The 26,474-nt window shown below is 31.8% G+C and overlaps 1 protein-coding gene across 1 annotated transcript in view; it reads right to left on the reverse strand.

Annotated features, from left to right (window-relative positions):
- The window catches only part of LOC148950246 (uncharacterized), a 251,772-nt gene that overhangs the window by 201,240 nt on the left and 24,058 nt on the right, over positions 1–26,474 (reverse strand). The window contains exons 2-3 of the mRNA XM_089091811.1: positions 5,431–5,571; positions 3,769–3,906 (exon numbers count right to left, since the gene is read on the reverse strand). Coding sequence (XP_088947937.1) covers positions 3,769–3,906; positions 5,431–5,571 — 279 coding nt within the window. The remainder of the gene's footprint in view (positions 1–3,768; positions 3,907–5,430; positions 5,572–26,474) is intronic.

Consider the following 26,474-nt stretch of genomic DNA (forward strand, 5'->3'; position numbering starts at 1 on the left):
CGCCCACCCTCCCATTTGCCCATTATGTTTAAAACTAAATGTTGCCATAATATTAAATCAAAATACACTGTGTTAATGCTAATTACCAATAAGGCATCTCAGCAGTATCCCAAGAACAACTGAGGGTATTATGTTCAAACTTTCAGGGCTATTTCTGCTCTTAAAATTTAACCATATCAAAATAGCGTAAGTGTATCCAAGCTATCAAAGAAAGTAAACAGATTTTCTTTGCGAATGGCATCAAGTTTTCTGTTTCAGGTCAACTAGAGGAGGTATGAAACTAAATTAAACACTACTATTTGTGTCCAGATTTTTAAAAGAGTGTATGTTGTTAAAAATTGCTGAAAATTTTTCTCCAGCATACAAATAGCAGGCCAAACTATACAGTCTTAAAAAAACGAAAAGATTTAAAGAATTATTTTCTTTTTCCCTGAAAAGACTATGTCAATATAAAACGAACAGAAATAAATTAAAAAAACTTTTTCCAAAAAATAAGATTTTCAAAGAAAAGTAAAGACCACCATTAAACCAAAAATAAGTAAAAATAAAATCAAATAAATCAAATGCGTCATTGGCGCTTTACTGAAAACAAGTTTTATTACAAATAGTTTCTTTTGTACTTAATATTGAAAATAAACATTAAAATTATAGTAAAATTTTTAACTGGTGAGCTATTAATATCACTATACATCAAATATTCAGTTTAATTTATTCGTTCTTTCTAAAGTTGTTAAAGACGACTATAGTTTCACTACAAACAAGAGCTTGGATATTGCCCCTTCCTTAACTTTAAATAAAAACCAAAAGCCTACTGAGTCATTGGCACTTCACTGAAAACGAATTATATTACAAATATTGTTCTTTTCAAGTTCTTACAGCATTGAAAATAAAAATTAAATTAGAGTGAAATAAATTCTTGTACTGATGGATCTTTCAACAACTAATATCATTATATATCAAATATTCAATTTGATGTTGTTTATACTTTCCAAGACTAATCAAGACACATATAGTTTTCAGTAAAGCGCCAATGACGCAGTAGGTTTTAGACTTTTGCACTGGGAGAAAGAGCCGAAACCCAAACTCTTGTTTGGAGTGATTTTTGTTCGTTTCGACATTGATTTGCATATCCAATTTAAGTTTCACTCGCTTTAAGATTTATTAGTTCATTAACATTAATATCTATTGTATGTTTGTTTGCATTGATTGTTTATTTAATTTCTGTTCGTTTTAAGTTTCATTTATGCTTCAATAGCAAAATATTTTTTTCGTTTTAAGCTTGATTTTCATATTCAATCTAAGCATTACTCGCTTTAAAATCTAATTATTTATTTATATTATTACTAGTAGTATGTTTTTCCCAATGATTGTTTATTTAATTTCTTTTCGTTTTTGGGTTTTATTTATTCTTTAATAGTAATTTCTGGTCGTTTTGAGTTTGAATTTCAACAGGTATTTGTATCTGCTGAGCTTAAGTTTAAAATGGCCTTTACTTTTCTTTGAAAAACTTATTTTTCGGAAAGTTTTTTTATTAATTGTTGATCGTTTTTGATTGCAGAAAGTACGAAGTTTTTAAAAATTCGTTATTTCAAAACCAACTTAAAAAAAAAAAAATATTCATCAAAGCATCAAAACAGGTATCAAAGTAACAATATCAAAGTGAAAAAATTTTGACCCCTTTCAACTGAGCCCTCTTTGGATTTTATGACCCCTCCTATATGAAGTGCGTCTGGGAAAAAAATAAATGGAGTTCGGGGGAAGGCTAGCTGCCCTCCGATCACTTTTTACTCATAAAAATGGAATTACAACATTCAATTTCCAATCAAATGTGCCCACTATGAAGTTTATACAAGCATCCCTTCCATAACAACCATATATGCCCCCAGGGCATAACCTAAAACGCCTACCCTCGGGCCCTGGGGGCCTGTGTCAACACCAGAGTTTTTTATATCTGAGCTTTTACCTATTTTTAACAAAATGTTTATCTCAAAATTTTTATCTGATGCATTTAGGGTCTGGAGGCCGGGGGGCTAGTTGTCCAACAATCTCTTTTGACTCTTAAAAAGTGAACGAGAACTTTTAATGTCCAATCAAATGAACCCTCTCCAAAGTTTGTATGAGTATCCCTTCCATACCAACAATATATGCCCCCAGGGCATTACTTACAACGCCTGCCTCCGGGCCCTGGGGGTTGCGTCAACACAGGAGTTTTTCTTATCTGACCTTTGAACTATTTTTAATGAAGTGGTTATTTTAAAAATTTTATTGGATGGGCTTCGGGGAAAAGGATGTGTGGGGGGGGGGGGGGCTTGTGGCTCTCGGATATCTTTTGACTTGTAAAAATTGAACTAGAACTTTCAATTTCTAATCAAATGAGCCCTCTATGAAGTTTATACGAGCATCCCGTTCATAAGAAATATACACGCCCCCAGGACAACACTTATAACGCCTACCCCCTGGGCCCGGGGGGGTTGTGTTGACACCGGAAATTTTGTTTTCTAATTTTTGAACAATTCAAAAAAAAACTGGCAATCTCAAAATTTGTGGCGGATAGGTTTTGGGGGAAAAGAGCGTAGGGGGGGCTAGTTGCCCTTAAATCTCTTGACTCTTAAAAAGTGAACTAGAACTTTCAATTTCCAATCAAATGGGCCCTCTATGAAGTTTATGCGAACATCCGTTTCATAAGAACCATACATACCCTTAGGGCATAACTTACAACGCCTTCTCCCTAGCCCTGGGGGGTTGTATTGACACCGGAGTTTTACTTATCCGACCTTTGAACTGTTTTTTTTTTTTTTTACAAAATGTCTATCTCAAAATTTTCATCACCTGGGTTTGGAAATAAAAGACGTGGGGGGGGGGGGGCGAGTTGCCCTCGGATCTCTTTTGACTATTAAAAATTAAACTCAAACCTTCAATTTCCAATCAAATGAGTCCTCTCTGAAGTTTTTACGAGTATCCCTTTCATAAGAGCCATATATGCCCCGGGGCAATACTTCGCAATCGACACAAGAAACAATAGTGACATATGTGTGGTATTCCTTTTAGGATCCTTGTGAAACTTCGCTTTTTTAATATTTCTGTTTGTGTGTTTCACAGCTCAATCTTAAAGAAACATATAGGGTTTTTTTCTGCAGTAAGGAGACTAAAAGCACAAGATTTGATTAGATTTTGAAACGACCAAAAGAAAAATCTTGCAATGTCTCAGATTTAAAATATACAATATACCGAAAATGGGTCCAGGGGGGAGACTATTTTTTTCTATGGCGTATTATTTGCTATTTGCTATGGCTAAGTACTTTAAAAACATCTTGAAATTTAGTGAATTTAACTCGAATAGAAGCTCCTCTCCAATACAATCTTAATTACAGCTTCTAATTCGACCCCCTCCAAAGAGTCCTGCGAAGGTTTTGAGACACTTTCAGACGATCCAAAAATAAACCCTTGTAAATATATGTTTAAGAAAAACCTAAAACTTAAAACTTAAAACTTGCAACAGCCACTAAAGCCAAACAATGGGTAACTTGTGTAATCTACAAACCTCGCCCCAGGGGCTGTGAGAGCCATTTCATTTCAGAAGGCGTATTTATTGGAACTTTTGAATATTATGAACAAAATGGCTATCTCAAAATTTCGATCAGATATATTCAAGGGTGGGAAATACAAAGCTCGTATTGAGCCCATTACGGAATGTAGCCGAAAAGCAATCATATATTACCCTGGTTACATTTTATTCAAATAAAGTTGCAATACTTATATTATAATTACCTTTATTAATTCTTCTTTTGAGTGTTGTAATAACTCTGGGAAATACAATAGAACGTTTTCATCTAAAACTGCTTGAATTTGTTCACGTGTACCATATGCCACAATGTAAAAAACTACCCTTAGTGCTAAAACCTGCACCTGAAATAATTATAAAAAGAAGATTTTACGACAAAAATAGAACGGCAAACAAAATAAAGAGACAATAGACAACTATTCAGAAGACAATTTAAATCATTCTTTGACAACTCTTCTGAAAAATATCTGGCATCATCCTAAACATCCTTAACCTAGAACCTTAAGTTCTCTAGCATAAAAGGTTGCTTGGTGTTAGTAATGATTTTAATGTGGCTTTGAACAATGATATTCAGTTAGGGGCTTTCAATAACTCTAAGATTGGATCAGGGTCTTTTAATTAAGAAATTTTCAAGCAGATTCTCCAAGTTATCAGCTCGGTGTCACATAATATATACCTCTAAGTGGTAAAATTCAAATAATCCCTCACTAAATTGAATAATCATGGTTTATGAATCTCGGGAGCCTTCTCTAAAAGGGATTAGTCGAAAGACTCTCTAAAGTTATTAGTATGACGTCATTTGTGGTTGTAAGCTACCATATATGACATCATTCATGGGTTATATCATATTTCAAATGAAGATTAAGTTTTGTCAAAAATTACATTTTTTTTTTATTTTATGTTTTGTTACTTACAAAAAGCAAGTAGATATAGCAATTTCTCATCAAAAGAGCCCTTAGAAATCTCTTTACGACGTTTCAGCACCCCACTAGTGGCACAAAAAAGGAGCTGGAAAATAAAGAAAACACAATAGTGTTTTCCATGCGAAAATATGGTTTTCCTTGATACACAAGATAGGGGTCTGTAATTCCTCTATCCCAATTATGAACCAACAAAATAAGGATAGCAACAATGAAGATAGTACCCAGTTAGTCATTAAGTTAAAATCTACCCTCTTTTTATTTTTCGCTTTGTTTCATCATTTCTAAATTCTTTTTGTAGGAGGTTTCTTTCTCTGTCAGTGCCACTTACCATTATTGTTCTCTTCGTTAGGTAGGCTACCTTACGGCCCCTAACACGCTCAACCTCTCAAGTAGTGGTCACCAGCCACTGTGTACCTGAACGTACTAAAGATTTCTTTATCTTTTTCCTTTAGTACAATAACCACTATTTGGTAGTTTGGCCGTCACTAAAACAGCACTGTTCATATTATCAATTTTATATGAAAAACTACCACTACCAACTTGGTCATTAGCAAAGTCCCAAGACAATTTTGAGCAGCAGTAATTGTGTATATGTATGTAATATGTATTTCAAAATAAAAACACAACGCTGCCGAAGTTATCCGCTTTTAAGCAAATTTTTCACTACAAAAGTAGCATTACTTTAAACCAGGATACCCTAGGCCACCATTGATGCAGATAAGCAGAGATCATTGGCCATCCCTTTGAGAATTTTGTGTAGAGTATATATGAAGTACAAGCGCACCTGGAAATTACCGTATTTTCCAGTGGTTACCTACGTACCAGAAGTTACCGACTAAAAGTCTACAACTAGGCACACAATCGAGTAATTAATAAAGCCACGAATCTTAATGAAAAAATAACACATATATTTATATAGTAATATTTAATATAAGAAATAATTACCTCAACTTTTCTATGTGCTAATAAAGGAACTAATTTCTGTAAAATTCCGGTTCCAATAACTATCTGAATTTTGTTTATATCCATATCCGTTACATAGCTAAGAGCCAAGTTACAAAGATTCAATGCTGAATCTACAGCAGCCTAAAACAGGAGAGGATAATATAGATAAGAATAATTTAAACAAACAAATATGAAATGCATTCAGTTAATAGTTAAGATGTATGGGGACAACCCTCAAATGATACATAGAGATGTCTGCGCAAAGAATCATTATGGAAGGGGGAGAGAAAGGCAAATTCAAAAGTAAAACTAAAAACAGCTTAGCTATAAATATATCAAAAGAATCGGCGTATTATGCTGATTAATGTAAAAAAAAATTCCAAATATATTTTTCAAAGAAAAATAAAGAGCTCCATTAAATCAAAAATGAGCAGAAATGAAGTCAAATAGTCTTCCAAGCGTAAAACTATCACAAATCACCATCAATATATAAATAAAACTCAAAACGAACAGAAATTACAATAAATAACCAAGTCAAACTCAAAACGAGCAAAAAGTTACATGAGTAGGGTTGACAACTCCCATGCTTTCTCACCATAACCATAATTTATACTTTACCAGACCATAATTTATACTTTACTGAAAACAAATCACCAACACTACTCAATACTCATGTTAACACTAATACTCGTGTTACTCGTGTTATACTCGTGTTAACATGGGGGTTGTCAACACTACTCATATTAATTTTTTCTCGTTTTGAGTTTGCCTAGGCTAATTATTGTTATTTCTGTTCGTTTTGGGTTTCATTTATTTATTGCTGGTGATTTGTGGTAGTTTTACGCTTGGAAGATTATTTGACCTTATTTCTGCTCATTTTTGGTTTAATGGAGATCTTTAATTTACTTTGATAAACTTGCTTTGCGGAGAAAAAAAAATAAATTTCTGTTCGTTTTTTATTGACAACCTTTTTCATTGAAAATTTTTTTTTATATCTTTTTGTTTTCTTCTATAAAAATCCATAGTTTGGCTTGCTATTTGCATGTTGGAGAAACTATTTCAACAATTTATAAATCCCGAGACAAATAGTATTGTTTAATTTAATTTTATACCTCCCCAAGTTTACCTGAAAAATAAAACTGTCATTCCCAAAAAAAAATCTTTCTATGCTCTTTGACATCCTGGATACATTTACACTCTTTTTATTTATCTAAATTGTAAGAGCAAAGAAGTAACAGTAGTAGCCCTACAAGTTTCAACTTAATACCCCAACTCGTTCTCGAGATACTGCTGAGCTATCTTATTAGTAGTAATGCATCGTATGGATTCTACGACGCCCCTGTACCAAACAGGTTTTTCTGGTAGGTATTCTATTCTACAGGGCATTACACCTTTGCCAAGAGATTTACGCAATACCGGTCCTATGGGTATTAAATAAAAAAAACAAGTTTTTTTAAATCCGTGTCAGAAAAACCGGTGTGTCTTTTTTAGCTGCCAATATATTTAGAATGGTTTTAAGTTGAAAATTGTGACGTAAAAAATAACTCAGTTATTTGCTTGCGTGCATATGAATTCCCATGTTATGTGCTTGTCTGTATTTTGTGTTAAATAAGTAGTTTTTGTATCTTTTAAAAGAGCTTTAAGGGGTTTGAGAGACTCTGTTATCTGATTCCTTGTGGTTTCTCTTATCTTAACGCTCATTTAAAACAAAAATTTTTTGTTAAATAAGTAGTTTTTATATCTTTTAAAAGAGCTTTAAGGAGATTGAGAGACTCAGTTGCCTGATTCCGTGTGGTTTTTCTTTTCTTGGTGGTCACTTGTTGTATATTTTAAAAGAGCTTTACAGAGATTGAGAGACTCAGTTGACTGATTCAGTGTGGTTTTTCTTTTCTTGGTGGTCATTAAAAACGAAATTTTCGTGTTAAATAAGTAGTTTTTGTATCTTTTAAAAGAGCTTTAAGGGGTTTGAGAGACTCAGTTGCCTGATTCCGTGTGGTTTTTCTTTACTTGGTGGTCATTTGTTGTATCTTTTAAAGGAGCTTTTCGGGGTTTGAGAGACTCAGTTGACTGATTCCGTGTGGTTTTACTTTACTTGGTAGTCATTAAAAACGATATTTTTGTGTTAAATAAGGAGTTTTTGTATCTTTTAAAAGAGCTTTACGGGGTTTGAGACTCAGTTGTCTGATTCCGTGTGGTTTTTCTTTTCTTTGTGGTCATTAAAAACGAAATTTTAGTGTTAAATAAGTAGTTTTTGTATCTTTTAAAAGAGCTTTACGGGGTTTGAAAGACTCAGTTGTCTGATTCCGTGTGGTTTTTCTTTTCTTGGTGGTCATTAAAAACGAAATTTTAGTGTTAAATAAGTAGTTTTTGTATATTTTAAAAGAGCTTTAAGGGGTTTGAGAGACTCAGTTGTCTGATTCCGTGTGGTTTTTCTTTTCTTGGTAGTCATTGAAAACGAAATTTTGTTGTTAAATAAGTAGTTTTTTTATCTTTTAAAAGATCTTTTCTGGGTTTGATAGACTCAGTTTTCTGATTCCGTGTGGTTTTTATTTTCATTGTGGTAAATTTAAAAGAAATATTCGTGTTAAATAGTTAGTTTTTGTATATTTAAGAAGAGCTTTAAAGGGTTTGAGAGACTCAGTTGCCTGATTCCGTGTGGTTTTTCTTTACTTGGTGGTCATTAAAAACAAAATTTTTGTGTTAAATAAGCAGTTTTTGTATCTTTTAAAAGAGCTTTAATGGGTGTGAGAGACCCAGTTGCCTGATTCCGTGTGGATTTTCTTTACTTGGTGGTGATTTGTTGTATCTATTAAAAGAGCTTTAAGGGGTTTGAGAGACTCAGTTGCCTGATTCCGTGTGGTTTTACTTTACATTGTGGTCATTAAAAAATAAATTTTTGTGTTTAATAATTAGTTTTTTTTTATTTTAAAAGAGCTTTAAGGGGTTTGAGAGACTCAGTTGGCTTATTCCGTGTTGTTTTTCTTTACTTGGTGGTCATTAAAAACGAAATTTTTGTGTTAAATAAGTAGTTTTTGTATCTTTTAAAAGAGCTTTACGGGGATTGAGAGACTCAGTTGCCGGATTCCGTGTGGTTTTTCTTTACTTGGTGGTCATTAAAAACGAAATTTTTGTGTTAAATAAGTAGTTTTTGTATCTTTTAAAAGAGCTTTACGGGGATTTAGAGACTCAGTTGCCGGATTCCGTGTGGTTTTTCTTTACTTGGTGGTCATTAAAAACGAAATTTTTGTGTTACATAAGTAGTTTTTGTATCTTTTAAAAGAACTTTACGGGGATTGAGAGACTCAGTTGCCGGATTCCGTGTGGTTTTTCTTTACTTGGTGGTCATTAAAAACGAAATTTTTTGTGTTAAATAAGTAGTTTTTGTATCTTTTAAAAGAGCTTTACGGGGTTGGAGAGACTCAGTTGCCTGATTCCGTGTGGTTTGTCTCTGCTTGGTGTTCATTAAAAACGAAATTTTTGTTGTAAATAAGTAGTTCTTGTATCTTTTAAAATAACTTTACGGGGTTTGAGAGACTCTGTTGCCTGATTCCGTGTGGTTTTTCTTCTTTTCAGTAAATACACTCGAAATCGTAAAAGTTTTTAATTCAAACTTTTTTTAAAACTTCGAAAATTTTCAGCTTTATTTATTTTTTTCTTTTTGTACATAACTTAAAATGTTAAAATATGCTTACAGCTCTAACAATTGCGCTCTGTGATTGGTCAGAGACACGATGTGACTTTCCCTCTGCTATTCTATGACCGGTTATTGACACTACCTAATCTATTGCATGTATTAAATCAGTATTTTTTACGCGGTGGAACGATAAACACAAGTCATATCTTTAAAAAAAAAAGTGAAGATGGAGCATTTTAATAAAGTGTGTTTACATAACAAGGTTATTGTAGCATTGAATGCCGACAAAGAGAAGTATTTAAACTTTGAAACAAGTACAGGTGGTAGCACTATTGGAAATGTATGCATGCATTGTCATGACAGTAAGGAATTAAATTTCTTTGGAATACCGAAAAAATTCAACTCTTATGTTGGTGGTTATGCGAGATTGAGATCTCCAGAGATGATTGCACTCAAAGAGAATGCCAACATAAAAATAATCATTGATGATAGAGGACAACTCCTTGCTACTGCTGCAGGTAAAACATTACCTACTGATACATCCAATCGTCACCTTTCGGGTATTAGCATTCAACGGAAGATCAATAAAAGAAAGGCCTACTCTTCTACTAATATCGTAAACCATATCTTGTCTACGTGCCGAAACTGTTACCTGTGTAAAAATAATGTGATAATAGACAGTTAAATTGAAAGAAAAATAAAAAGGGCATTGTCAGAAAATATCAAGATGGAATATAAATATGAATCTATTAAAAAAAAAGAACCAGCAAACGTTACTGCCATTGATTAAACAGTCATTGAACAAAATAATACCAAATACGAAAAGCATATTGAGACTGTTGATGAGAAACCAGTAAAAATTGTGTATGACTCAAAATGGAATAATGATTATTCTACTGATTACGAACTAAGAGAAGACAATAGCTATAATATCAAGAGAGAACATGGTGAACTATTTTATGGAACAGATTCAAAATGTCCAAAGTTAATCAATGATATTAATAATGTATCATAATATATTTTTTGTATTAATATTCTACATAGCATTATTTCATTAAAAATATATTATGCATTACATTGTTATGTGTTCATTATTTTTAGAGTAAGCTAGAATATTAAACGTTTAGAATGTCTAATAAAACGTCGGAGATGTAAGAAAAGGAATTTGCTTACATCTATTGTCAGACACATGGGAACAAATTCTTTCTTGAATTCGCCTCCTGGATAAATAAAAAAAGACATTTCATTCAAAAAATTCTGACGAAATTCTAAGTAAGCAACAAACTCTTTCTTGAAGTTACCTCATGGATACACAATGCAGAAATTTCATTTAAGAAATTATAAAAAATTGTAAGTAAGTAGCAAATTCTTTCAAAAAGATGTTAATACGTTTAAGCAATAAATATCTTTAAGCTTAAACCGTCTTTATTCTTTAGAATAGTTTTAATCATTTCATTAAATTATGAAGAAATTGTAAGTAAGTAACAATAGCTTTCTTGAATTCGCTTCCTGGACACAATACAGATATTTAATTCAAGAAATCATAATAAAATCACAAGTAAGTAATAAAGTCTTTATTGTTTTCACCTATTGGATACACAATACTGTAATTTCATTCAAGAAATTATGAAGGAATTGTAAATAGGTAACACACTAATGTTACCTCATGGATAAACAATGGAAAAATTTAATTTAAGGAATTATCAAAAATTGTAAGTAAGTAGCAAATTTTTTTTTGAATTCGACTCCTGGGTAAATAAAAAAGACAGCTCATTAAAGAAATTAGGAAAAAAATGTAAGTAAGTAGAATATTATTTCTTGAATTCACCTGCTGGATAAAAAAAAAAGAAATTTCGTTCGAGAAATTATGACAAAATTCTAAGTAAGTAACAAACTCTTTATTGTTTTCATGACTTAGATACAAGATGTAGAAATTTAATTCAAGAAATTATGAAAAAAATTCTCAGTAAGTAGCAATTTCTTTCTTGAAGTCAACTCTTTGATACACAATACGTAAATTTCATTTAATATATTATGGAAAAAAAAGAGTTCTTTCTTGAAGTCAACTCTTGGATACACAACATAGAACCTTCATTCGAGAAATTATTCACATATTTGCAATTAAGTAACAAACTCTTTTTGTTTTCACCTCTTGGATATACAGTACAGATACTTCATTCAAGAAATTATAAAAAAATCGCAAGTAACTTTTTTTTTTCTTTATCACAAACAATTTTCACTTAGCTACACGATGTAGAAATTTAATTCAAGAAATTATGAAAAAATTCTCAGTAAGTAACAATTTTTTTTTGAAGTCAACTCATCGATACACAATACGGAAATGTCATTCAAGAATTTCATGACTTAGATACACGATGTAGAAATTTGATTAAAGAAATTATGAAAAAATTCTCAGTAAGTAACAATTTCTTTGATGAAGTCAACTCTTGGATACACAATACGGAAATTTCATTTAAGAAATTATGAAAAAATTGTAAGCAAGTAACAAACTCTTTCCTGAAGTCACCTCTTGGATACACAATGCAGAAACATCATTTAAGAAACTATGACAAAATTGGAAGTAAGTAACAAATTCTTTCTTGAAGCCACCTCATGGATACACAATACAGAAATTTCATTAAAGAAATTATGAAAAAATTGTAAGTAAGTAGCAAATTCTTTCTTGAATTTCACCTGCTGGATAAACAAAAAGATATTTCCTTCAAGAAATTATGACAAAATTTTAAGTAAGTAACAAACTCTTAATTGTTGTTACGACTTAGATATACAGTTTAGAAATTTAATTCAAGAAATTATGATGAAATTCTCAGTAAGCAAAAAACTCTTTTTTTGATTTAACCTCTTGGATGTACAGTAAAGATACTTCATTCAAGAAACTATGAAAAAATCGCAAGTAAGTAACTTTTTTTTTCTCTTTATCACAAACAATTTTCACTTAGCTACAAGATGTAGAAATTTAATTCAAGAAATTATGAAAAAATTCTCAGTAAGTAACAATTTCTTTCTTGAAGTCAACTCTTGGATACACAATACGGAAATTTCATTCAAGAAATTATGAAAATATTTGTAATTAAGTAACAAGCTCTTTTAGAAATTTAATTCAAGAAATTATGAAAAAATTCTCAGTAAGTAGCAATTTCTTTCTTGAAGTCAACTCTTGGATACACAATACGGAGATTTCATTCAAGAATTTCATGATTTAGATACACGTTGTAGAAATTTAATTCAAGAAATTATGAAAAATTCTCAGTAAGTAACAATTTCTTTCTTGAAGTCAACTCTTGGATACACAATACGGAAATTTCATTTAAAAAATTATGAAAAAATTGTAAGCAAGTAACAAACTCTTTCCTGAAGTCACCTCTTGGATACACAATGCAGAAACTTCATTTAAGAAACTATGAACAAATTGTAAGTAAGTAACAAATTCTTTCTTGAAGTCACCTCAAGGATACACAATACAGAAATTTCATTGAAGAAATTATGAAAAAATTGTAAGTAGCAAATTCTTTCTTGAATTCACCTGTTGGATAAACAAAAAGACATTTTGTTCAAGAAATTATGACAGAATTCTAAGTAAGTAACAAACTCTTAATTGTTTTCACGACTTAGATATACGATGTAGAAATTTAATTCAAGAAATTATGATGAAATTCTCAGTAAGCAAATAACTCTTTTTTTGATTTCACCTCTTGGATATACAGTACAGATACTTCATTCAAGAAATTATGAAAAAAATCGCAAGTAAGTAACTTTTTTTTTCTCTTTATCACAAACAATTTTCACTTAGCTACACGATGCAGAAATTTAATTCAAGAAATTATAAAAAAATTTTCAGTAAGTAACAACTTCTTTCTTGAAGTCAACTCTTGGATACACAATACGGAAATTTTATTCAAGAAATTATGAAAATATTTGTAAGTAAGTAACAAGCTCTTTATTGATTTCACCTCTTGAATATACAGTACAGATACTTCATTCAAGAAACGTGATTAAACACGTTTTGAAACTACATGCTATTTGTATGCCTTTCCTTGGTACCTTTCCAAATGAGCGGGGATTCCCCACTGGTTCCTACACATTGCAAAAAAGTGAGCAGTACGAAAACTCCACGTTTTCAACCAGACTGGTTTTTAGACAACACACCCACAGAGATGACACACACACATAGAGACGAGACACGCACAGACACGACACAGAAAAACAGAGTCATAGTGAGAGAGATATCCAAAAAGTTGGGTTGATCAAGGTTCACTTAGAGTGGCGCGCTACTCTAAGTGAACCTAGATCAACCCAAATTTTTGGATATCTCTCTCACTATGACTCTGTTTGTGTGTCGTGTCTGTGTCGCGTCTCTATGTGTTTGTGTCATCTCTGTGGGTGTGTTGTCTAAAAACCAGTCTGGTTGAAAACGTGGAGTTTTCGTACTGCTCACTTTTTGCAATGTGTAGGAACCAGTGGGGAATCCCCGCTCGTTTGGAAAGGTGCCAAGGAAAGGCATGCAAATAGCAAGTAGTTTCAAAACTTGTTTAATCACGTTTCTTGAATTAAGTATCTGTACTGTATATTCAAGAGGTGAAATCAATAAAGAGCTTGTTACTTACTCACAAATATTTTCATAATTTCTTGAATGAAATTTCCGTATTGTGTATCCAAGAGTTGACTTCAAGAAAGAAGTTGTTACTTACTGAGAATTTTTTCATAATTTCTTGAATTAAATTTCTACATCGTGTAGCTAAGTGAAAATTGTTTGTGATAAAGAGAAAAAAAGTTACTTACTTGCGATTTTTTTTCATAATTTCTTGAATGAAGTATTTGTACTGTATATCCAAGAGGTGAAATCAAAAAAAGAGTTTGTTACTTACTGAGAATTTCATCATAATTTCTTGAATTAAATTTCTAAATCGTATATCTAAGTCATGAGAACAATAAAGAGTTTGTTACTTACTTAGAATTTTGTCATAATTTCTTGAACGAAATGTCTTTTTGTTTATCCAGCAGGTGAATTCAAGAAAGAATTTGCTACTTACTTACAATTTTTTCATAATTTCCTTAATGAAATTTCTGTATTGTGTATCCAAGAGGTGACTTCAAGAAAGAATTTGTTACCTACTTACAATTTTTTCATAGTTTCTTAAATGAAGTTTCTGTATTGTGTATCTAAGAGGTGACTTCAGAAAAAAGTTTTTTCCTTGTTTACAATTTTTTCATAATTTTTTAAATGAAATTTTCGTATTGTGTATCCAAGAGTTGACTTCGAGAAAGAAATTGTTACTTACTGAGAATTTTTTCATAATTTCTTGAATCAAATTTCTACATCGTGTATATAAGTCATGAAATTCTTGAATGAAATTTCCGTATTGTGTATCCATGAGTTGACTTCAAGAAAGAAATTGTTACTTACTGAGAATTTTTTCATAATTTCTTGAATTAAATTTCTACAAGAGCTTGTTACTTACTTACAAATATTTTCATAATTTCTTGAATGAAATTTCCGTATTGTGTATCCAAGAGTTGACTTCAAGAAAGAAATTGTTACTTACTGAGAATTTTTTTCATAACTTCTTGAATTAAATTTCTACATCGTGTAGCTAAGTGAAAATTGTTTGTGATAAAGAGAAAAAAAAGTTACTTACTTGCGATTTTTTTTCATAATTTCTTGAATGAAGTATCTTTACTGTATATCCAAGAGGTGAAATCAAAAAAAGAGTTTGTTGCTTACTGAGAATTTCATCATAATTTCTTGAATTAAATTTCTACATCGTATATCTAAGTCGTGAAAACAATTAAGAGTTTGTTACTTACTTAGAATTTTGTCATAATTTCTTGAACGAAATGTCTTTTTGTTTATCCAGCAGGTGAATCCAAGAAAGAATTTGCTACTTACTTACAATTTTTTCATAATTTCTTTAATGAAATTTCTGTATTGTGTATCCATGAGGTTACTTCAAGAAAGAATTTGTTACTTACTTACAATTTTTTCATAGTTTCTTAAATGAATTTTCTGCATTGTGTATCCAAGAGGTGACTTCAGGAAAGAGTTTGTTACTTGCTTACAATTTTTTCATAATTTCTTAAATGAAATTTCCGTATTGTGTATCCATGAGTTGACTTCAAGAAAGAAATTGTTACTTACTGAGAATTTTTTCATAATTTCTTGAATCAAATTTCTACATCGTGTATCTAAATCATGAAATTCTTGAATGAAATTTCCGTATTGTGTATCCATGAGTTGACTTCAAGAAAGAAATTGTTACTTACTGAGAATTTTTTCATAATTTCTTGAATTAAATTTCTACAAGAGCTTGTTACTTACTTACAAATATTTTCATAATTTCTTGAATGAAATTTCTGTATTGTGTATCCAACAGTTGACTTCAAGAAAGAAATTGTTACTTACTGAGAATTTTTTTCATAATTCCTTGGATTAAATTTCTACGTCGTGTAGCTAAGTGAAAATTGTTTGCGATAAAGAGAAAAAAAGTTACTTACTTGTGATTTTTTTCATAATTTCTTGAATGAAGTATTTTTACTGTATATCCAAGAGGTGAAATCAAAAAAAGAGTTTGTTACTTACTGAGAATTTCATCATAATTTCTTGAATTAAATTTCTACATCGTATATCTATGTCGTGAAAACAATTAAGAGTTTGCTACTTACTTAGAATTTTGTCATAATTTCTTGAACGAAATGTCTTTTTGTTTATCCAGCAGGTGAATCCAAGAAAGAATTTGCTACTTACTTACAATTTTTTCATAATTTCTTTAATGAAATTTTTGTATTGTATATCCATGAGGTTACTTCAAGAAAGAATTTGTTACTTACTTACAATTTTTTCATAGTTTCTTAAATGAAGTTTCTGCATTGTGTATCCAAGAGGTGACTTCAGGAAAGAGTTTGTTACTTGCTTACAATTTTTTCATAATTTCTTGAATGAAATTTCCGTATTGTGTATCCAAGAGTTGACTTCAAGAAAGAAATTGTTACTTACTGAGAATTTTTTCATAATTTCTTGAATCAAATTTCTACATCGTGTATCTAAGTCATGAAATTCTTGAATGAAATTTCCGTATTGTGTATCCATGAGTTGACTTCAATAAAGAAATTGTTACTTACTGAGAATTTTTTCATAATTTCTTGAATTAAATTTCTACATCTTGTAGCTAAGTGAAAATTTTTTGTGATAAAGAGAAAAAAAAAGTTACTTACTTGCGATATTTTCATAATTTCTCGAATGAATTATCTGTTCTGTATATCCAAGAAATGAAAACAAAAATAGTTTTGTTACTTAATTACAAATATTTTCATAATTTATTGAATGAAATTTCCGTATTGTGTATCCAAGAGTTGACTTCAAGAAAGAAATTGTTTTTTTTTTCATAATTTATTGAATGAAATTTCCGTATTGTGTATCCAAGAGCTGACTTTAAGAAAGAAATTGTTACTTAATGATAATTTTTTAATAATTTATTGAATTAAATTTCTACATCGTGTATCTGAGTCATGAAAACAATAAAGAGTTTGTTACTTACTTGGAATTTTGTCATAATTTCTTGAACGAAATGTCTTTTTTGTTTATCCAGCAGGTGAATTCAAGAAAGAATTTGCTACTTACTTACAATTTTTTCATAATTTATTTGATGAACTGTCTTTTTTATTTACCCAGGAGGCGAATTCAAGAAAGAATTTGCTACTTACTTACAATTTTTGATAATTTCTTAAATGAAATTTCTCCATTGTGTATACATGAGATAACATGAGTGTGTTATCTATTTAAAATTCCTTCATAATTTCTTGAATGAAATTTCAGTATTGCGTGTCCAATAGGTCAAAACAATAAAGACTTTATTACTTACTTGCGATCTTATTATGATTTCTTGAATTAAATATCTGTATTGTGTCCAGGAAGCGAATTCAAAAAAGCTATTGTTACTTACTTACAATTTCTTCATAATTTAATGAAATGAATAAAAATATTCTAAAGAATAAAGACTGTTTAAGATTAAATATATTTATTGCTTGAACTTATTAACATATTTTTGAATGAATTTGCTACTTACTTACAATTTTTGATAATTTATTAAATGAAATTTCTGCATTGTGTATCCATGAGGTAACTTCAAGAAAGAGTTTGTTGCTTACTTAGAATTTTGTCATAATTTCTTGAATGAAATGTCTTTTTTTATTTATCCAGGAGGCGAATTCAAAAAAGAATTTGTTCCCATGTGTCTGACAATAGATGTATGCAAATTCCTTTTCTTACATCTCCGACGTTTTACTAGACATTCTAAACGTTTGATATGCTAGCTTACTCTAAAAATAATGAACACATAACAATGTAATGCATAATATATTTTTAAGGAAATAATGCTATGTAGAATATTAATACAAAAAATATATTATGATACATTATTAATATCAATGATTAACTTTGGACATTTTGAATCTGTTCCATAAAATAGTTCACCATGTTCTCTATTGATATTATAGCTATTGTCTTATCTTAGTTCGTAATCATTATAATAATCATTATTCCATTTTGAGTCATACACAATTTTTACTGGTGTCTCATCAAAAGGCTCAATATGCTTTTCGTCTTTGGTATTATTTGGTTCAATGACTGTTTGAGCAATGGCAGTAACGTTTGCTGGTGCTTTGTTTTTCATCGATTCATCTTTATATTCCATCGTGATTTTTTCTGACAATGCCCTTTTTATTTTTCTGGCAATTTCACGGTCTATTATCACATTATTTTTACACAGGTAACAGTTTCGGCACGTAGACAAGATATGGTTTACGATATTAGTAGAAGAGTAGGCCTTTCTTTTATTGATCTTCCGTTGAATGCTAATACCCGGAAGGTGACGATTGGAGGTATCAGTAGGTAATGTTTTACCTGCAGCAGTAGCAAGGACTTGTCCTCTATCATCAATGATTATTCTTATGTTGGCATTCTCTTTGAGTGCAATAGTCTCTTGAGATCTCAATCTCGTTTAACCACGAACATAAGAGTTGAATTTTTTCGGTATTCCAAAGAAATTTAATTCTTTACTGTCATGACAATGCATGCATACATTTCCAATAGTGCTACCACCTGTACTTGTTTCAAAGTTCAAATACTTCTCTTTGTCGGCATTCAATGCTACAATAACCTTGTTATGTAAACACACTTTACTAAAATGCTCCATCTTCACTTTTTTTTTTAAAGATATGACTTATGTGTTTATCGTTCCACCGCGTAAAAAATACTGATTTAATACATGCAATAGATTAGGTAGTGTCAATAACCGGTCATAGAATACCAGAGGGAAAGTCAGATCCTGTCTCTGACCAATCACAGAGCACAATTGTTAGAACTGTAAGCATATTTTGACATTTTAAGTAGTGTACAAAAAGAAAAAAATAATAAAGTTGAAAAGTTTCGAAGTTTTAAAAAAGTTTGAATTAGACACTTTTAGGATATCAAGTGTCTTTACTGAAAAGAAGAAAAACCACACGGAATCAGGCAACAGAGTCTCTCAAACCCCGTAAAAGTTATTTTAAAAGATACAACAACTACTTATTTACAACAAAAATTTCGTTTTTAATGAACACCAAGTAAAGAAAAACCACACGGAATCAGGCAACTGAGTCACTCAATCCCCTCACAGCTCTATTATAAGATACAAAAACGACTTATTTAACACAAAATGTTCGATTTTAATGACCACCAATTAAAGACAAACCACACGTAATCAGGCAACTGAGTCTCTCAATCCCAGAAAAGCTCTTTTAAAAGATACAAAAACAACTTATTTAACACAAAAATTTCGTTTTTAATGACCACCAAGTAAAGAAAAACCACACGGAATCCGGCAACTGAGTCTCTCAATCCCCGTAAAGCTCTTTTAAAAGATACAAACACTACTTATTTAACACAAAAATTACGTTTTTAATGACCCCCAAGTAAAGAAAAACCACACGGAATCCGGCAACTGAGTCTCTCAATCCCCGTAAAGCTCTTTTAAAAGATACAAAAACTACTTATATAACACGAAAATTTCGTTTTTAATGACCACCAAGTAAAGAAAAACTACTCGGAATCCGGCAACTGAGTCTCTCAAACCCCTTAAAGCTCTTTTAAAAGATACAAAAACTACTTATTTAACACAAAAATTTCGTTTTAAATGACCACCAAGTAAAGAAAAACCACAAGGAATCAGGCAACGGAGTCTCTCACACCCCTTAAAGCGCTTCTAAAATATACAACAAATGACCACCAAGTAAAGAAAAACCACACGGAATCAGGCAACTGAGTCTCTCAAACCCCTTAAAGCTCTTTTAAAAGATACAAAAACTACTTATTTAACACTAAAATTTCGTTTTTAATGACCATAAATTAAAGAAAAACCACACGGAATCAGTCAACTGAGTCTCTCAAACCCTGTAAAGCTCTTTTAAAAGATACAAAAACTACTTATTTAACACGAAAATTTCGTTTTTAATGACCACCAAGAAAAGAAAAACCACACGGAATCAGACAACTGAGTCTCTCAAACCCCTTAAAGCTCTTTTAAAAGATACAAAAACTACTTATTTAACAAACAAATTTCGTTTTTAATGACCACAATGACAAGAAAAACCACACGGAATCAGTCAACTGAGTCTCTCAAACCCCTTAAGCTCTTTTAAAAGATACAAAAACTACTTATAATTATAATCACACGGAATCAGTCAACTGAGTCTCTCAAACCCATTAAAGCTCTTATAAAATATACAAAAACTACTGATTTAACACGAAAATTTCGTTTTTAATTACCACCAATAAAATTAAAAACACCTGGAATCAGGCAACTGATTCTCTCAAACCCTGTAAAGCTCTTTTAAAAGATACAAAAACTAACGATTTAACACGAAAATTTTGTTTTTAATGACCACCAAGAAAATAAAAACCACACGGAATCAGACAACTGAGTCTCTCAGAAAAATTAAAGCTATTTTAATATATACAAACACTAATTATTTAACACAAAAATTTTGTTTTCAATGACCACAAACAACAGAAAAACCACACGTACTCAGACAACTGAGTCTCTCAAACCCCTAAAAGCTCTTTTAAAAGAAACAAAAACTACTTATTTAACACGAAAATTTCGTTTTTAATGACCACCAAGAAAAGAGAAACCACACGGAATCAGACAACTGAGTCTCTCAAACCCCGTAAAGCTCTTTTAAAAGATACAAAAACTACTTATTTAACACAAAAATTTCGTTTTTAATGACCACCATGAAAAGAAAAACCACACGGAATCAGACAACTGAGTCTCAAACCCTTTAAAGCTCTTTTAAAAGATACAAAAAACTACTTATTTAACACAAAAATATCGTTTTTAATGACTAACAAGTAAAGGAAAACCTCACGGAATGAGGCAACTGAGTCCCTCAAACCCTTTAAAGCTCTTTTAAAAGAGAAAACAAATCACAACCAAGTAAATAAAAACAACACGGAATCAGGCAACTGAGTCTCTAAGACCCTTAAAAGCTCTTTTAAAATATACAAAAACTACTTATTTAACACGAAAATTTCGTTTTTAATGACCACCAAGAAAATAAAAACCACACGGAATCAGACAACTGAGTCTCTCAAACCCCTAAAAGCTCTTTTAAAAGATACAAAAACTACTTATTTAACACTAAAATTTCGTTTTTAATGACCACCAAGTAAAGAAAAACCACACGGAATCAGACAACTGAGTCTCTCAAACCCCTTAAAGCTCTTTTAAAAGATACAAAAACTACTTATTTAACACAAAAATTTCGTTTTTAATGACTACCAAGAAAAGTAAAACCACACGGAATCAGGCAACTGAGTCTCTCAAACCCCTTAAAGCTCTTTTAAAAGATACAACAAATGACCACCAAGTAAAGAAAAACCACACGGAATCAGGCAACTGAGTCTCTCAAACCCCTTAAAGCTCTTTTAAAAGATACAAAAACTACTTATTTAACACAAAAATTTCGTTTTTAATGACCACCAAGTAAAAACAAAGCACACGGAATCAGGCAACTGAGTCTCTCAAACCCTGTAAAGCTCTTTTAAAAGATACAAAAACTACTTATTTAACACGAAAATTTAGTTTTTAATGACCCCCAAGAAAAGAAAAACCACACGGAATCAGACAACTGAGTCTCTCAAACTCCTTAAAGCTCTTTTAAAAGATACAAAAACTACTTATTTAACACACAAATTTCGTTTTTAATGACGACCAAGAAAAGAAAAACTACACTGAATCAGACAACTGAGTCTCTCAAACCCCTTAAGCTCTTTTAAAAGATACAAAAACTACTTATAATTATAATCACACGGAATCAGTCAACTGAGTCTCTCAAACCCCTTAAAGCTCTTTTAAAAGATACAAAAACTACTTATTTAACACGAAAATTTCGTTTTTAATGACCAGAAATAAAATAAAAACCACACGGAATCAGGCAACTGAGTGTCTCAAACCATGTAAACCTCTTCCTAAAGATAAAAAAACTACCTATTTAACACAAAAATTTCGTTTTTAATGACCACCAAGAAAAGAAAAACCACACGGAATCAGACAACTGAGTCTCTCAAACCCATTAAAGCTCTTTTAAAAGATACAAAAACTACTTATTTAACACAAAAATTTCGTTTTAAATGACCACCAAGTAAAGAAAAACCACACGGAAACAGACAACTGAGTCTCTCAAACCCCTTACAGCTCTTTAAAAAGATACAAAAACTACTTATTTAACACTAAAATTTCGTTTTTAATGACCACCAAGAAAAGAAAAACCACACGGAATCAGACAACTGAGTCTCTCAAACCCTGTAAAGCTCTTTTAAAAGATACAAAAACTACTTATTTAACACAAAAATTTCGTTTTTAATGACCACCAAGAAAAGAAAAACCACACGGAATCAGACAACTGAGTCTCTCAAACCCCGTAAAGCTCTTTTAAAAGATACAAAAACTACTTATTTAACACAAAAATTTCGTTTTTAATGACCACCAAGTAAAGGAAAACCACACGGAATCAGGCAACTGAGTCTCTCAAACCCCGTAAAGCTCCTTTAAAAGATACAACAAATGACCACCAAGTAAAGAAAAACCACACGGAATCAGGCAACTGAGTCTCTCAAACGAAAATTTCGTTTTTAATGACCACCAAGAAAAGAAAAACCACACGGAATCAGACAACTGAGTCTCTCAAACCCCTTAAAGCTCTTTTAAAAGATACAAAAACTACTTATTTAACAAAAAAATTTCGTTTTTAATGACCACCATGAAAAGAAAAATCGCAAGGAATCAGGCAACTGAGTCTCTAAGACCCCATAAAACACTGTAAAAAGATACAAAAAACTACTTATATAAAATAAAAATTTAGTTTTTATTGACCACCACGTAAATGAAAAATTAACGGAAAGAGTCAACTGAGTCTCTCAAACCCTTTAAAGCTCTTTTAAAAGATACAACAAATGACCACAAAGTAAAGAAAAACCACACGGAATCAGGCAACTGAGTCTCTCAACCCCTTAAAGCTCTTTTAAAAGATACAAAAACTACTTATTTAACACAAAAATTTCGTTTTTAATGACCACAAAGTAAAAACAAAGCACACGGAATCAGGCAACTGAGTCTCTCAAACCCTGCAAAGCTCTTTTAAAAGATACAACAAATGACCACCAAATAAAGAAAAACCACATGGAATCAGGCAACTGAGTCTCTCAAACCCCTTAAAGCTCTTTTAAAAGATACAAAAACTACTTATTTAACACAAAAGTTTCGTTTTTAATGACCACCAAGTAAAGAAAAACCACAAGGAATAAGGCAACTGAGTCTCTCAACCCCCTTAAAGATCTTTTAAAATATACAAAAACTACTACTTTAAAAAAAAAAATTCGTTTTTAATGAGCACTAAGTAAAGAAAAACCACACGGAATCAGGCAACTGAGTCTCTCAGACCCCTTAAAGATCTTTTAAAAGATACAAAAACTAATAATTTAACACAAAAATTTCGTTTTTAATGACCACCAAGAAAAGAAAAACCACACGGAATCAGGCAACTGAGTCTTTCAAACCCCTAAAAGCTCTTTTAAAATATAAAAAAACTACTTATTTAACACGAAAATTTCGTTTTTAATGAACACAAAGAAAAGAGAAACCACACGGAATCAGACAACTGAGTCTCTCAAACCCCGTAAAGCTCTTTTAAAAGATACAAAAACTAATTATTTAACACAAAAATTTCGTTTTTAATGACCACAAAGAAAAGAAAAACCACACGGAATCAGACAACTGAGTCTCTCAAACCCCTTAAAGCTCTTTTAAAAGATACAAAAACTACTTATTTAACACAAAAATTTCGTTTTTAATGACCACCAAGTAAAGGAAAACCACACGGAATCAGTCAACTGAGTCTCTCAAACCCCGTAAAGCTCTTTTAAAAGATACAACAAATGAACACAAAGGACATAAAAACCAAACGGAATCAGGCAACTGAGTCTCTCAAACCCCTTAAAGCTCTTTAAAAAGATACAAAAACTACTTATTTAACACGAAAATTTCGTTTTTAATGACCACCAAGAAAAGAAAAACCACACGGAATCAGGCAACTGAGTCTCTCAAACCTCGTAAAGCTCTTTTAAAAGATACAAAAACTACTTATTTAACACGAAAATTTCGTTTTTAATGACCACCAACAAAATAAAAACCACACGGAATCAGACAACTGAGTCTCAAACCCCTTAAAGCTCTTTTAAAAGATACAAAAACTACTTATTTAACACAAAAATTTCGTTTTTAATGACTACCAAGTAAAGGAAAACCACACGGAATCTGGCAACTGAGTCTCTCAAACCCCGTAAAGCTCTTTTAAAAGATACAACAAATGACCACCAAGTAAAGAAAAACCACACGGAAACAGGCAACTGAGTCTCTCAAACCCCTTAAAGCTCTTTTAAAAGATACAAAAACTACTTATTTAACACAAAAATTTCGTTTTTAATGACCACAAAGTAAAAACAAAGCACACGGAATCAGGCAACTGAGTCTCTCAAACCCTTCAAAGCTCTTTTAAAAGATACAACAAGTGACCACCAAGTACAGAAAAACCACACGGAATCAGGCAACTGAGTCTCTCAATCCACTTAAATCTCTTTTAATAGATACAAAAACTACTTATTTAAAACAAAAATTTATATTTTAACTACCACCAAGTAAAGAAAAACCACACGGAATCAGGCAACAGAGTCTCTCAAACCACTTACATCTCTTTTAAAATATACAAAAACTAATTATTTAAAAAAAAAAATTGTTTTTTAAAGTGCACCAATTAAAAAAAAACCACACGGAATCAGGAAACTGAATCTCTCAGACCCCTTAAGTTCTTTTAAAAGATACAAAAACTACTTATTTAACACAAAATACAGGCAAGCAAATAATATGGGAATTCCTATACACGCAAGCAAATAACTGAGTTATTTTTACGTCACAATTTTCAACTTAAAACCATTCTAAATATATTGGCAGCTGAAAAAGACACACCGGTTTTTCTGACACGGATTTAAAAAAACTTGTTTTTTTTATTTAATACCCATAGGACCGGTATTGCGTAAATCTCTTGGCAAAGGTGTAATGCCCTGTAGAATAGAATACCTACCAGAAAAACCTGTTTGGTACGGGGGCGTCGTAAAATCCATACGATGCATTACTACTCTTATTGGCAGCCATACACAGTACCTTTTGATTTAGTTCTATAGCATTATTTAGTTTCAAAGCATAATGGACAAATTGCATAGACTGTGGAGGGTTGATATTCTCAATATTCACATAGACATAGTTATCAGACCGTTCTAATATGCTGAACAAAATGGCTTTCTTAAAATTTTGATTGGATGTGTTTGCGAAAGGAATGGGCTTGGTAATAGCACTGCTTGCCCTCTAATCACTTTGGACTCTTAAAAGGGCACTAGACATTTAAATCTCCTTTAAAAGTTCCAATGATATTACTAGCTATTATAGTGAGGCACTCCCTGTGATATTGCTTATATGCTCTTTTAAATACCTGCATAAATGTAGTTTTCTTCGATGAATTAAAACTTTCCCTAGAAGTTTCACCTTAAAATCCTTTAGCGTTATTAGGTACAGTAACTGTACTAGTAATAGTATACACATAGTATCTTCTGGCTAGTTCAAAAACTGTGACAATTTACCCTTAAGGTCGAAGTTAATAATGTGAGTAGTATCTCCTCACGGCTTTTAAAGGCGCCCATAGGCGCTACTCCTTTCTTCCAATTGTTTAACAGGGCAAGAAGAAGGTTAAACGGCGCATCCCTGTTTTGGCGACCAGATGCCGCAAGTTTGTTTCTAGGCAAGAGCCCTGGATGTTTCAGCATGATTAATTGGAATGTGGTCAGGATAATAGAAAAGTAGTAATAAATAGGGAAATTAACAAGGGGAGCTCCTAGTCCCTCGCACCTGTGAGATGCGGTCAGCTGTTTCTACTGGAGCCCTCTGACGTCACGGCATCCATAGAAAAATGAACATGTGATTTTCAAGGCAACCATAAGGATATTAACATGGGGTTTTAAAGGCATCCATAGGGAAATTATCATTGGATTCCAACCGCAGCCCTCTGACGTCACGACAGGCCTGTTTCCAGCTGGCAAGATTCCCCACGACGTTTTTCTTTTAAAAACCTTAGACGTCCATTTTGTACGGAATCTTGTCTCAACATGCTCCCCAGGTGGTAGACTCCCCCACGACGTTTTTCTATTAAAAAACCTTAGACAACCATTTTGTAAGGAATCTTGTCTAAAAGGCTCCCCAGGTGTTAGACTCCCTCGCGATGTTTTTCTATTAAAAACCTTAGGGTTTTCCAGGAGGGCAAGTGTTCCCTTCGAAAATAGAAGATCCCTTGTGTGTTCTAGGAAAACAATAAATACCCAAGGGAGGGACAATCCCTCATCATTATTCATTTGAATCTATAGTGTGACACAACAAACTCTAAAAAAGCGAATATGTCTCAATCATATCAAGAAGTAAATCACTTTCTCCGTTAGAACTTTTCGAATCTCCAGGCTTTTGCTAATCGAGGGCAAGCCTCTATCCCCTAGCCCCCTCCTAAAAACCCAACTCCGTACACTGCATTGTTTATACTCGTTGTAAAGCTTACAATACCCTCTTTTTACCGTGTACCAATCCAACCTTCCATCCCCCATTCGATAACAATTAATCTTTTCAAAAGAAATTATTCGTTTCGTCAAAAATAGTGCATTTAATGCAATCTTCTCCCCTCATGTTTAGAGACGCTAGTTTAAACTTTAGCACGTGATTCATCAAAATAGAATCGTGTCTCCTATGGTCCAAACTAAAAACAT

The sequence above is a fragment of the Artemia sp. Qi Xiang Cuo genome, chromosome 7, assembly GCF_049724085.1.
Source record: "Artemia sp. Qi Xiang Cuo chromosome 7, ASM4972408v1, whole genome shotgun sequence".
NCBI classification, from domain to species: Eukaryota; Metazoa; Arthropoda; class Branchiopoda; order Anostraca; family Artemiidae; genus Artemia; species Artemia sp. Qi Xiang Cuo.